Source organism: Scyliorhinus torazame, chromosome 20, assembly GCF_047496885.1.
Source record: "Scyliorhinus torazame isolate Kashiwa2021f chromosome 20, sScyTor2.1, whole genome shotgun sequence".
Lineage (NCBI taxonomy): Eukaryota > Metazoa > Chordata > Chondrichthyes > Carcharhiniformes > Scyliorhinidae > Scyliorhinus > Scyliorhinus torazame.
The window spans coordinates 20,408,919-20,423,247 of record NC_092726.1 but is presented as its reverse complement, the minus strand read 5'-3'; the positions used below and the strand labels follow the sequence as shown (position 1 = coordinate 20,423,247).

The window sequence follows — 14,329 nt, the reverse complement described above, 5'->3', positions numbered from 1 at the left end:
ATGTTCACAGCTTTTGAAACAAATATTTTGTATATTATTACTCCTTAATTGACCAAATGTCAAGTTATTTTCCCTTGCGTGCCTCGACAAATCAGAACTTGGTTTACTTTCAACTGGCCAGAGGTAAACTGGATTAGCTTGCTAATGCCTCGCAAACAGTACTGTGGTGAGCACTGCTGCTTCACAGCGCCAGGGACCCAGGTTTGATTCCCGGCTTGGGTCACTGTCTGTGCGGAGTCTGCACGTTCTCCCCCGTGTCTGCGTGGGTTTCCTCCGGGTGCTTCGGTTTCCTCCCACAAGTCCCGAAAGACGAGCTTGTTGGGTGAATTGGACATTCTGAATTCTCCCTCTGTGACCCCAACAGGCGGCGGAATGTGGCGACGAGGGGATTTTCACAGTAACTTCATTGCAGTGTTAATGTAAGCCTACTTGTGACAATAGTAATAAAGATGTATATGTCCCTTTTTAATGTAAGCCGACTGTGACAATAAAGATTATTTTAATGATTACAATTCCCTCCCCCCCCCCCCCCCAGCTCAATAGTTTATGATGATGGGCATCATAACACATTGTCACACCATCTTCAGTGTGGTGCATATTGTTTTAGTTCGAACTACATGAATGTTTATGTCCCTTTCAAAATGATCATCACATTTGGACTTTTTCCCCCATACTGTGTAATAATGAAGTCAGATATGGAAGGTGACTTTACACCAGCACGTCCCAATCAGAAGGCACTAGCGTGGCTGAGTACTTCACATCAATTCTCATTCCATTAAACAGAACCAAACATTAATTACTTCAGAAAATTAGCAGCAGCAACATTTTCTCTGCTTTTTTCATGTCAATAAGCACTGTAACATCAGCGCAGAGAAAGAATAACCGACTAGGAATTAATGAAACCCCACAACCTCCTCAAGGTAATGAGAAGCAATACCAACACCGAACATTAAATCACGTCATCGCAGTAGCCACAGCGAAAACTCCCCAAAATAAAAATAAATCCAGTTTTGCATCAAGCCCAAAACATGAGAGATTAGGAAGGTTAGAAACTGCAGCAAATACCTTCAGAAGTACAGCTGACCAGATACCCCACTTGAGGCATTTTGGCTGGGGTTATCATCTGTCTCACAAGCAGAGACACTGATCCTATCCCACCACTGATCACTGCATGTTGTAGACAGAGGCTCTGCAATGTACTGCTTCTACTGAGCAAAAAGAAGTTTCCCGAAAGCGTGCTGCATTTTGTGCACCTTGTAACAAGCACACTTTAACATCTCTAAAGTTACACTCCACCTTCCTATTGGGTTGAAGAAAGCCAAAGGTCCCATTTATACTCAGGCTTGAAATCCACATCCAAGCTGACACACGTACCACAGCACAATCACCTCCATTCTCACTCACCTTCCATATTCACTGGGTGACAGCATTTCCCAAGCGTCAGCAAACACAAAGTTATTTTCAACTTCGCCATTAAGTTGCAATTTCTTAGTGGAAACAACATAGTTCCGAGTGTAAAGTAGTACCCATCGCACCGAGTCATCTTCTCAGTCTTTGGCACCCTGTGTCAATTTCTGTCAATTTGATCTTGGAACTGCTTTCCAGATTCAACTTGAACAGAGCATCAAATATTGCCTTGCTGTTATTTCAGTATTAACTCCTGGAGCCTTATCAATCTCTCCTGATGGTTGAGAATCCTTGACATTCCCCTTCCAGCCTAATAGTGCAATTACTTGCTCTCTTAAAGAGGAAGCTGACCTTTTCGGCTCATTGTTATGACCCTTGGAACAGGGCAGTGAATCATGTCTGTGTACAGCTCCAACACATTTGGCAAGAGTCTTAAACATCAAGCTGCGTCTGTACTAGCTAGATTCCTCTCGAATGGTTCTACCTGTGTGCTGCTGTGGGTAGCCTATTCTCCAACCCTATTCCCACTGCCTCCTCTCCCCTGCCCCCCATTTCCCCAGGCTGTCCTTTCTCTTCTTCACATGAACAACCACTTCCATTCATCAGTGTTTACTCTTTTACTAATGATTCCACTTCACATTCACAACTTCCTTCAGTCTGTTCACCCTCATTGGCCACGTCAGTCGCTTTGAGACTGAATTGTCATATAATTAACAGCAACATATACTTAGATGAAAGTAAAAGTAAAGTTGCTGTCGTCCCAGGACCATCGGCTGCTTTCCCCTTTGTGAGAGAGAACTGACTGGTGGTGATTTAACCGGAGGATTACACACCTCAGGAAAGGGGCAAGGTTGGGAATAACCTCAGCCTGTACAGGGATTGAACCCATGCTGTTGACATCGCTCTGCATCCCGAACCAGCCGTCCAGCCAAGTGAGCTAAAGCGACCCCTTATTCCAAGCCTGTACATACTTTCATACCTCTTTTAAACAGAATACAACATCTCAAAATATCAATCCACATAAGCTTGGTCGAAGAGATATGTTTCAAAGGATTGCCTTCAAAGGGGGAATGAAGAAACGGAGAGGTAGAGAGATGCAATGAAGGAATTCCAGAGCTTGGGGCCGAGACAACTGAAAACACAGCCATCAATGGTGGAGCAATTAAAACTGCGGGTGCTCAAGAGTACCACAAATATCTTGGATGGTTGTGGGGTTGTAAAAGCTTGCAGTGATAGGGAGGGGCAAGGACATGGAGCGAACGGAAAACAAGGACGGGAATTATAAAATCAAGACGTTGCTTGATTGGGAGCAAATATCCGTCATCATGAAGTGGGCCAGTCAAAATCTAGCTTCTCAAAATGCTTCAAAAGACTTTTTTTTGTGGGCAGCACGTGGCGCAGTGGGTTAGCCCTGCTGCCCCACGGCGCCGAGGTCCCAGGTTCGAACCCGGCCCCGGGTCACTGTCCGTGTGGAGTTTGCACATTCTCCCAGTGTTTTCGTGGATTTCGCCCCCACAACCCAAAGATGTGCAGGGTAGGTGGACTGGCCACGCTAAATTGCCCCTTAATTGAAAAAAATGAATTGGGTACTCTAAATTTATACAAACAAAAAAAAGATAATAGAACCAATCACCGTCTCTTACTTTGGATGCAACCTTTACCCTGCCTGTCGATACTGTTCAGCTAGCTCCTCTAAACTCCACAATTCCCGTTATCTGCTCCATTGCTGTCGATACTGTTCAGCTAGCTCCTCTAAACTCCACAATTCCCGTTATCTGCTCCATTGCTGTCGATACTGTTCAGCTCGCTCCTCTAAACTCCACAATTCCCGTTACCTGCTCCATTGCTGTCGATACTGTTCAGCTAGCTCCTCTAAACTCCACAATTCCCGTTATCTGCTCCATTGCTGTCGATACTGTTCAGCTAGCTCCTCGAAACTCCACAATTCCCGTTACCTGCTCCATTGCTGTCGATACTGTTCAGCTAGCTCCTCTAAACTCCACAATTCCCGTTATCTGCTCCATTGCTGTCGATACTGTTCAGCTAGCTCCTCTAAACTCCACAATTCCCGTTACCTGCTCCATTGCTGTCGATACTGTTCAGCTAGCTCCTCTAAATCCCACAATTCCCGTTATCTGCTCCATTGCTGTCGATACTGTTCAGCTAGCTCCTCTAAACTCCACAATTCCCGTTATCTGCTCCATGGCTGTCGATACTGTTCAGCTAGCTCCTCTAAATCCCACAATTCCTGTTATCTGCTCCATTGCTGTCGATACTGTTCAGCTAGCTCCTCTAAACTCCACAATTCCCGTTATCTGCTCCATGGCTGTCGATACTGTTCAGCTTGCTCCTCTAAACTCCACAATTCCCGTTACCTGCTCCATTGCTGTCGATACTGTTCAGCTAGCTCCTCGAAACTCCACAATTCCTGTTATCTGCTCCATTGCTGTCGTTACTGTTCAGCTAGCTCCTCTAAATCCCACAATTCCCATCACCTGCTCCATTGTTGTCGATACTGTTCAGCTAGCTCCTCTAAATCCCACAATTCCCGTTATCTGCTCCATTGCTGTCAATACTGTTCAGCTAGCAACTCTAAACTCCACAATTCCCGTTACCTGCTCCATTACTGTCGATACTGTTCAGCTAGCTCCTCTAAACTCCACAATTCCTGTTATCTGCTCCATTGCTGTCGATACTGTTCAGCTAGCTCCTCTAAACTCCACAATTCCCGTTACCTGCTCCATTGCTGTCGATACTGTTCAGCGAGCTCCTCTAAACTCCACAATTCCCATCACCTGCTCCATTGTTGTCGATACTGTTCAGCTAGCAACTCTAAACTCCACAATTCCCGTTACCTGCTCCATTACTGTCGATACTGTTCAGCTAGCTCCTCTAAACTCCACAATTCCTGTTACCTGCTCCATTGCTGTCGATACTGTTCAGCTAGCTCCTCTAAACTCCACAATTCCCGTTAACTGCTCCATTGCTGTCGATACTGTTCAGCTAGCTCCTCTAAAGTCCACAATTCCCGTTACCTGCTCCATTGCTGTCGATACTGTTCAGCGAGCTCCTCTAAACTCCACAATTCCCGTTATCTGCTCCATGGCTGTCGATACTGTTCAGCTAGCTCCTCTAAACTCCACAATTCCCGTTATCTGCTCCATTGCTGTTGATACTGTTCAGCTAGCTCCTCTAAACTCCACAATTCCCGTTATCTGCTCCATGGCTGTCGATATTGTTCAGCTAGCTCCTCTAAACTCCACAATTCCCGTTACCTGCTCCATTGCTGTCGATATTGTTCAGCTAGCTCCTCTAAACTCCACAATTCCCGTTATCTGCTCCATTGCTGTCGATACTGTTCAGCTAGCTCCTCTAAACTCCACAATTCCCGTTACCTGCTCCATTGCTGTCGATACTGTTCAGCTAGCTCCTCTAAACTCCACAATTCCCGTTACCTGCTCCATTGCTGTCGATACTGTTCAGCTAGCTCCTCTAAACTCCACAATTCCCGTTACCTGCTCCATTGCTGTCGATACTGTTCAGCTAGCTCCTCTAAATCCCACAATTCCCGTTATCTGCTCCATTGCTGTCGATACTGTTCAGCTAGCTCCTCTAAACCCCACAATTCCCGTTATCTGCTCCATTGCTGTCGATACTGTGCAGCTAGCTCCTCTAAACTCCACAATTCCCGTTACCTGCTGCATTGCTGTCGATACTGTTCAGCTAGCTCCTCTAAACTCCACAATTCCAGTTATCTGCTCCATTGCTGTCGATACTGTTCAGCTAGCTCCTCTAAACCCCACAATTCCCGTTATCTGCTCCATTACTGTCGATACTGTTCAGCTAGCTCCTCGAAACTCCACAATTCCCATTACCTGCTCCATTGCTTTAGATACTGTTCAGCTAGCTCCTCTAAACTCCACAATTCCCGTTACCTGTTCCATTGCTGTTGATACTGTTCAGCTAGCTCCTCTAAACTCCACAATTCCCGTTATCTGCTCCATTGCTGTCGATACTGTTCAGCTAGCTCCTCTAAACTCCATAATTCCCGTTATCTGCTCCATTACTGTCGATACTGTTCAGCTAGCTCCTCTAAACCCCACAATTCCCGTTATCTGCTCTATTGCTGTCGATACTGTTCAGCTAGCTCCTCTAAACTCCACAATTCCCGTTACCTGCTCCATTACTGTCGATACTGTTCAGCTAGCTCCTCTAAACTCCACAATTCCCGTTACCTGCTCCATTACTGTCAATACTGTTCAGCTAGCTCCTCTAAACTCCACAATTCCCGTTACCTGCTCCATTGCTGTCGATACTGTTCAGCTAGCTCCTGTAAACTCCACAATTACCGTTATCTGCTCTATTGCTGTCGATACTGTTCAGCTAGCTCCTCGAAACTCCACAATTCCCATTACCTGCTCCATTGGTTTAGATACTGTTCAGCTAGCTCCTCTAAACTCCACAATTCCCGTTACCTGCTCCATGGCTGTCGATACTGTTCAGCTAGCTCCTCTAAACTCCACAATTCCCGTTACCTGCTCCATTGCTGTCGATACTGTTCAGCGAGCTCCTCTAAACTCCACAATTCCCATCACCTGCTCCATTGCTGTCGATACTGTTCAGCTCGCTCCTCTAAACTCCACAATTCCCGTTACCTGCTCCATTGCTGTCGATACTGTTCAGCTAGCTCCTCTAAACTCCACAATTCCCGTTACCTGCTCCATTGCTGTCGATACTGTTCAGCTAGCTCCTCTAAACTCCACAATTCCAGTTATCTGCTCCATTGCTGTCGATACTGTTCAGCTAGCTCCTCTAAACTCCACAATTCCCGTTACCTGCTCCATTGCTGTCAATACTGTTCAGCTAGCTCCTCTAAACTCCACAATTCCCGTTACCTGCTCCATTGCTGTCGATACTGTTCAGCTAGCTCCTCTAAACTCCACAATTCCCGTTATCTGCTCCATTACTGTCGATACTGTTCAGCTAGCTCTTCTAAACTCCACAATTCCCGTTATCTGCTCCATTGCTGTCGTTACTGTTCAGCTAGCTCTTCTAAACTCCACAATTCCTGTTATCTGCTCCATTGCGAACACTCCAAAAATCTTGCTTTCCTCATCCATTCCAAATAGTTTCTCTAAACTCAACCATGTTTAATTCGACAAGATTTGAATGCTGCTTCCATATACACAGAGAACTCCTTTAAATAGACCTCTCTTGGTCTTTCTATCCTTTCTCGTCTTGAACTTCCATGCACATTCCCCTCCATTCCCATCATTTTGAAATTAGTATTTGCCACACTGAATACTTTCCAACATCTCCAGACGATACAACTTTTCAGCCCAACAATTCTCCATTCTTCCACCAATCCTCAGGCATTAACCTCCCAAGCCCACTGATTGTCTTTTTTTTTTATAAACACTTGTGAATCCTCAGCAAGGAGGTTATATCAAATTGCAGAGTGACACCCTACAAGTTTGGTCCTGACAATCTGTTGCTGGAACCCTACCCACATAATAAACACAAGACAAACTCCACATGATTTCAAAGCGTTTGATTCCATCAATTGTGATCAATTTCACAGTTTTCCAGTTCGGCAAAGAGCTGCAAACAACATTCAATCTTTCAGATTCAACCCCCTGCTGCAATCATCATGTGGCACAAAGTTTCCCACAACTGCACTGAACAGTCAGTAAAAAAACAACTCAGTCCTGCCTGACCATAACCCTGCCATATTAAATTAAACGAGGAAATTTGGAAATCAAATTATAGGACTCCTAAATTCTGAGTGCTAACTTACTTGCCAACTTCCATGACAATCAGAGAACCAGGGAAAAGGTACAGAAAGAGGTCACCAGTCCATCGTGTCTGCATTCTAATCACACCTTCCAGCACCCGGTCCTTAACCTTAACACATTACAGCACATGAGGTGCAGATCCAGGTATCTGCTTCAAACACCAATCTGGGCAGCGAATTCGGGACGCTGACCACTCTCTGGGTGAAAGGGTTTTGCCGAACATCCCCAATCCCTTAAATTCCCCCCCCCGCAATGTCCCGGTAATTGACCTCTGCACTGGGAGAGGCAAGCGCTTCCTGTCGACACGTCTCAGCCCCCCCCCCATAATTATGTCCACCTCAATCAACTCACCCCTCAGCCTCCCCTGTGTTCAGGAAAACAAACCCAGCTCACCAAATCTTTCCCCATAGCTGCAATTTCCAAGTCCTGACAGCATTCTTGAAATCTCCCCTGCACTCTCTCCGAGGGCAAATCTGTCCTTCCTGTACTGTGGTGGCCAGAACTATGCACAAAACTCCAGCTGTGGCCGAACCAGCGTTTTACAGTTCCAGAATTACATTACTGCTTTTCTATTTTGTATCTCGCGCAATTCCATTTATGACAACTTTTCACACCTTTTATTTTCCCACTGAGGGTGCAGCAAAACAATGGAAACACAAACAAGCACCAACAAGTTTATCGCTCAGTTCATTTTCTGTTGGACATTTCATCCTTCACGACCAGGTAAATATCTTGCGAGCGCCTCCTTAACACCACTGTGGAAGTACATTGCCAAAAGAATTGCTCATGTACAAGGTCGAAAACCACTTTCTCAGGGCAACGAGAGATGGGTAATGTCTGTGATCCTGTGAGCACCATGAACATCTCGGAGCAAATACAAAAAATGTAGCCGCTCAGCTTCGGGTTCTCATGTTAAAGATCCCCCCCCCCCCCGCCCCTCTCCCTCCGCCCGCCAATTCTGTACATAAAAATCAAAGCTTGCGTTGCAGGGAATACAGAGACACTCACTCCCAAGTCTACAGCATCATTCAGAATGGCACAAAATCCTCCTGCAAATGTACCTCAATGAATCTTCTTCCCACACTGCTGCATACAAGTACCTGCGGCTGGCCCATTAACACTCTACAGTGTCTATAAAGTTGCGACTCCTCAAGAATTCAGGTGACATTCAATACCTATCCAATATAAAGTCCAGACAAAGCCCAATGACAACAGCTGAAAACAAAATTCCAGCAAAACTCTAAGAGGAACCATGCTGCAGAATTCAGGACCTGCTCTAGTTGCTGAATTTACACAGCGTCATGATTTTGCAGCTGAATTCATGAAACCGTAGTTCAGTACATTGTTCACAGACTCTCAATTACCTTCCCCCACACTGTCAGCTTGGCTCACACTCCCAGGGAGAAGTCTGAGAGTTCATGCCCCCTCTGCAAGTCCAGGCTGCCGCTCCAATCAAGTACTGAAGGAGTGCTGTATTGCTGGGAGTTGCACCTTTTAGATGGTACGTTAAACCAGGGCCCGATTGGAATATACCAGTGGATGTGAAAGATTATGAAACGAAGAGGAAACTTGTGTTCCCTCGCCAAAAGTTACCCCTCCACCATCATCAGAACAGATTAAATGATCATTAGACTCGCTGCTGTCTCTGGGATGTCCTGTGCACAACGTTGCTGCCATCTATACTTCCACAACAATGAACGCATTTCTAAAGTCATTCCTTGGCTGTGAAGCTCAAAGGGACATTCTGAAGATGTGAAAGGCACTGGAAAAGCTGAAACTCTTCACAAGTACAAAGAAAGATGATTTAATCATGTAGAATCTTTCTCCATTGCAACATCGCAATAATCGTCACAAACTATTTTTAAGAGCACGGTTGTTATGTGGGTAAATGCAGTCCAATCTTTCCTTGCATCATTATAATACCTTACTGCCAGGTTAACAAACAAAATCTGTCTGCTCACCTCACATCTTGACAGACACAACCTTCAACACAGCGAATAACAAATCTTAATCACAGATCAACCCAGACTCATTCTCTGCAAAATGCACAAACAGATGAAGACAAGGCAGCAGCAGTGAAGTATCGGCTTGGAGTGCGCATTCCATTTACATTGTCAGAAGTCCAAACTCATGCTGGCACAGAAGCAAGTCCTGAAAGGCTGAGTCCCAGGGCTTTTCAGAGGTCTGAATGAGCAATTCAGGAGAATTTACACAGCCAAATGTGCGTGGTGCGTAACTTTGTGTTAATGTTGGGAAGAAATGGACCTGGCAGTTAAATCTTGACAGCATTTTCCAGCACTAAGTCACACACAGTTTTGCTCTAAACGTTAAGCAATAAGAAATGACAGCAGGAGTAAGCTGAACAACAAGAAATCTCAAAACACTGCATCAGGCTGACCTGCGTTAACTGTCTTGAGAATTGCATTTTTATTTATGGACAATCCATCAAGCTTTGAACCTTAACTGGGGCATCTTGTAGAAATATATTCATGGGTAAAATAAATTACAATACTGTTCGTGCTTTTAAAATGGAACCCAAGTAACTTTACGTAAAGACACTAGTCAGAAACAGTGCAAGGATTGCAAGCTCTCTGCAAGTCCAAATTAGTTGTATCCGTTTCAAAGACTTTGGCACCAATTGCCCTTCCCGCAATAGAAGTATTTATACGGCCAGCATGAGCGATAAGTCACCTGTCACAAAACACTAAAGCAGCAAACTTAATTACTGAACGCTTCCATCACAACTATCAGATTTGAAGTTTTCTCTCAAATAAAGTGAACAATTTTAATGCTTGAATGTCTTTCAATACACTCCCTCAACCTTTTCCACCAGCTAAGTGTCCACTCTCATCACTACATCTATTGCAAATGCGTGGAACTCATTGGAATTAAGAAATACATTTCTGACTGGAACCTTCCATCATTCCTGGAATTATCTGAGCCAAACACTTCACCTGGATCACTAATTTTCATGGATAGCTGGATTTTCTAGCTGGGAAATATTAACTTAAGACATAAGAAGTTTCAGTCTTCATCCAAATCCCACCTACCTTGTCCTTTTCGTGAGTCAGGAGGCTAACAGGTGGGAGGCAGGCAATTGACTCAGGTCCCTGCTTGCTATCGCATCCCGATTTGCCACGCAACAATCGATACAAGGGCCCATCTTTGATGATCCTGCTGTGACTTATGGCGCGTTTCAAAGAGAGCCTCAGCTGCTGGTGGAGGTCTGAGGAGGCACCAGCTCCAAACACTGCTATCACATCCTTCTGACCTCCCAGAAATCGTTCAATGTTCTTCAGTGATGATCCATTGGGCTCTGCTAAACCCTCAATTGCCCTTTTGAGAAGTTTGTTCCAGTCAACACTGTGTTTCGCATCTGATTTTGATTGATTCCGAGGTTTGGGGAGTACAATCCGCCCTGGATTGTCTGGATCTTTGTAGGAGTTAAGTCCCTTATTTGTAACCTTTAAGATTGTTCCATCTTTCACACTCAGCTCGAGTTGTTCCAGGACAGTTTTTCTGTCTAATCCATGGGATGAGGACACAGCATTGCAAATCCTTTCCTCAGAGGGTCTCTGTTTCTGCTTTTTAACTTTTTGGATTGCCTCCAAAATCCATTCGGTGTACAACGGATTTGCAAGTTTTACCATGGCTGATGACTCCCAGTATCCAGAGTGTTACCCCTTATCTCTGTGTTGAACGAGTTCCACACATAACAAAAAAAGATTTCTCGGAGTAAAAAAGCAGTTCACCATAGCATTGACGTTTTCCAATTCAAATGCTATCTTCCTCTCACCAGAATTTAAAGATGCTCCCAGGGAGGGGGGGGCGAGGAGGAAGAAAACCCAGCCGTATACTGGCCGAAGAAAGGTAACCTTTCACAAAGAGGAAATTAAAAGCAAGTGTCCAATTGATAAAATTTCAGCGCTCTGTAAAGTTGCCGAACTTTGAACCATCAGAGAGTCTCCATTCAGTTGGCCAAACAAGCTACATTCACTTCAAGCGTAATCCAACGTAAACACTGCGCAGACTGGACCTGGGGGGAGAGAGAAAGAATATTAAGGCATTTAGCAGGGAAAGCAGACAATTATTAAGCCCCAACAACAGCTCTGACATGGGAGCACAAGCCTGAGGATCCGGCCCTGGGTGAAAGGGGGTTAAACTGGGGTTTAGAGAGCCCAGTGTGTCTCCCCCCCCCCTCCTCCCCCCCCTCCTTCCTTCCTTTCTTCCCCTCTCCTGTCCATCCCTCTCCTTCCCCCCTTCCCTCTCCTGTCCATCCCTCTCCTTCCCCCCTTCCCTCTCCTGTCCATCCCTCTCCTGCCCCCCTTCCCTCTCCTGCCCACACCTCACCTTCCCCGCTTCCCTCTCCTGCCCACCGCTCACCTTCCCCGCTTCCCTCTCCTGCCCATCCCTCACCTTCCCCCCTTCCCTCTCCTGTCCACCCCTCACCTTCCCCCCTTCCCTCTCCTGTCCACCCCTCTCCTTCCCCCTTCCCTCTCCTGCCCACCCCTCACCTTCCCCGCTTCGCCTCTCCTGCCCACCGCTCACCTTCCCCGCTTCCCTCTCCTGCCCACCTCTCTCATTCCCCCTTTCCCCCTCCTGCCTACCCCTCCCTGTCCCACCCCTCTCCTCGCCCCCTGCCCACCCCTCTCCTTGCCCCCTCTGCCCACCCCTCTCCTTGCCCCCTCTGCCCACCCCTCTCCTTGCCCCCTCTGCCCACCCCTCTCCTTGCCCCCTCTGCCCACCCCTCTCCGCGCCCCCTGCCCTGCTCCCTGGGGCTGAGGGCTGGCTGCTGCCGGGCACTTTCTCTGCTTTGTCTCCAGCCCCGGTTCCCGGTGTTGTCCGGAGCGGGGCCCCGGGCGGGAGGCTGCCCCCGGCCCCCGGTTCCCGGGCAGCCGCCGCTCCCGGAGACGACGCCGCGGACGGAGAGGCCGAGGCCTGTGAGGCGGGTGGAGGTGGCGGCGCGGCCGGGGGGGAGGCACAGCCTCCCCGCGCTCCGGCCTAGGCCCCGGGCCGGCTCTCGGAGCGCGGCCGCGGCCCGGCTCTGGGGCTCTCCCTCGCGGGGAGGCTCAGGGTCCCGGGGCCCCCGGGCCGGGGCCGGCGGAGCGCGGCGGCCGCGCCGCGGACACTCACCCACAGCGGAGGCCAGGCAGAGCCGGAGAGCGCGGCCGCCATCTTAACACAACAGAGAGAGGGAGGGAGCGGGAGGGGGCAGCACTGGGAGAGGAGCGGCTCGGGGCCGGGGCGGCCAGGCGCCGGGTACAGAGAGCACAGCGGGTACACACAGCGGGTATACACAGCCAGAGTACACACACCGGGTACACAGCGGGAGGACACACACCGGGTACACAGAGTACACACCCAGAGTACACAACTGGGTACACTGTCTCCCTCTCACTGTGAACAGTGTCATGAAACTGTGTACACCAATATAGTGTACACACAACTGGGTACACTGTCTCCCTCTCACTGTGAACAGTGTCATGAAACTGTGTACACCAATATAGTGTACACACAACTGGGTACACTGTCTCCCTCTCACTGTGAACAGTGTCATGAAACTGTGTACACCAATATAGTGTACACACAACTGGGTACACTGACTCCCTCTCACTGTGAACAGTGTCATGAAACTGTGTGTGTACAACAATATAGTGTACACACAACTGAGTACACTGTCTCCCTCTGAGGGTGGACAGTGTAATGAAACTATGTGTGTACACCAATATAGTGTACACACAACAACTGGGCACACTGTCTCCCTCTGAGGGTGGACAGTGATAATAAACTGTGTGTGTACACCAATATAGTGTACACACAACTGGGTACACCGTCTCCCTCTCAGGGTGGACAGTGATAATAAACTGTGTGTGTACACCAATATAGTGTACACACAACTGGGTACACTGTCTCCCTCTCACTGTGAACAGTGTCATGAAACTGTGTACACCAATATAGTGTACACACAACTGGGTACACTGTCTCACTCTCACTGTGAACAGTGTCATGAAACTGTGTACACCAATATAGTGTACACACAACTGGGTACACTGTCTCACTCTCACTGTGAACAGTGTCATGAAACTGTGTACACCAATATAGTGTACACACAACTGGGTACACTGTCTCCCTCTCACTGTGAACAGTGTCATGAAACTGTGTACACCAATATAGTGTACACACAACTGGGTACACTGTCTCACTCTCACTGTGAACAGTGTCATGAAACTGTGTACACCAATATAGTGTACACACAACTGGGTACACTGACTCCCTCTCACTGTGAACAGTGTCATGAAACTGTGTGTGTACAACAATATAGTGTACACACAACTGAGTACACTGTCTCCCTCTGAGGGTGGACAGTGTAATGAAACTATGTGTGTACACCAATATAGTGTACACACAACAACTGGGCACACTGTCTCCCTCTGAGGGTGGACAGTGATAATAAACTGTGTGTGTACACCAATATAGTGTACACACAACTGGGTACACCGTCTCCCTCTCAGGGTGGACAGTGATAATAAACTGTGTGTGTACACCAATATAGTGTACACACAACTGGGTACACTGTCTCCCTCTCAGGGTGGATGACAATATTGAACTGTGTGTGTACACCCAGATAGTGTACACACAATAACATGGTACACCTTCTCCCTCTCAGGGAGGACAGCGATATTATACGTTGTGTGTATACCCAGAGAGTGTACACACAACAACTGGGCGCACTGTCTCCCTCTGAGGGTGGACAGTGATTTTAAACTGTATGCGTACACCAAGATAGTGCACACACAGCTGATGACAACATCTCCCTCCCAGTGTGGGCAGCGATATTAAACTGTGTCTGTACACACACAGATAGTGTACACACAACTACTGGGTACACTGTCTCTCACGTTGGACAACGATATTAAACTGTGCGTACACCCAGATAGTGTACACACACCAATTGGGTACACTGTCTCCCTCTTCTGGTGATGTGGAGATGCCGGCGTTGGACTGTGTTGAGCAGAGTACGAAGTCTTACAACACCAGGTTAAAGTCCAGCAGGTTTGTTTCGATGTCACTAGCTTTCGGAGCGCTGCTCCTTCCTCAGGTGAATGAAGAGGTATGTTCCAAAACAC

At 47.3% G+C, this 14,329-nt stretch overlaps 1 protein-coding gene across 2 annotated transcripts in view; it reads right to left on the bottom strand.

The window, feature by feature from the left end:
* The window catches only part of LOC140396944 (histone acetyltransferase KAT6A-like), a 616,358-nt gene extending 603,907 nt beyond the window's left edge, over positions 1 to 12,451 (bottom strand). For both annotated transcript variants that reach the window (XM_072485891.1, XM_072485892.1), the window contains exons 1-2: positions 12,336 to 12,451; positions 10,253 to 11,238 (exon numbers count right to left, since the gene is read on the bottom strand). In XM_072485891.1, the coding sequence (XP_072341992.1) occupies positions 10,253 to 10,852 (600 nt within the window). In that variant the 5' untranslated portion in view covers positions 10,853 to 11,238; positions 12,336 to 12,451. The remainder of the gene's footprint in view (positions 1 to 10,252; positions 11,239 to 12,335) is intronic.
* Positions 12,452 to 14,329: the final 1,878 nt, after the last annotated feature.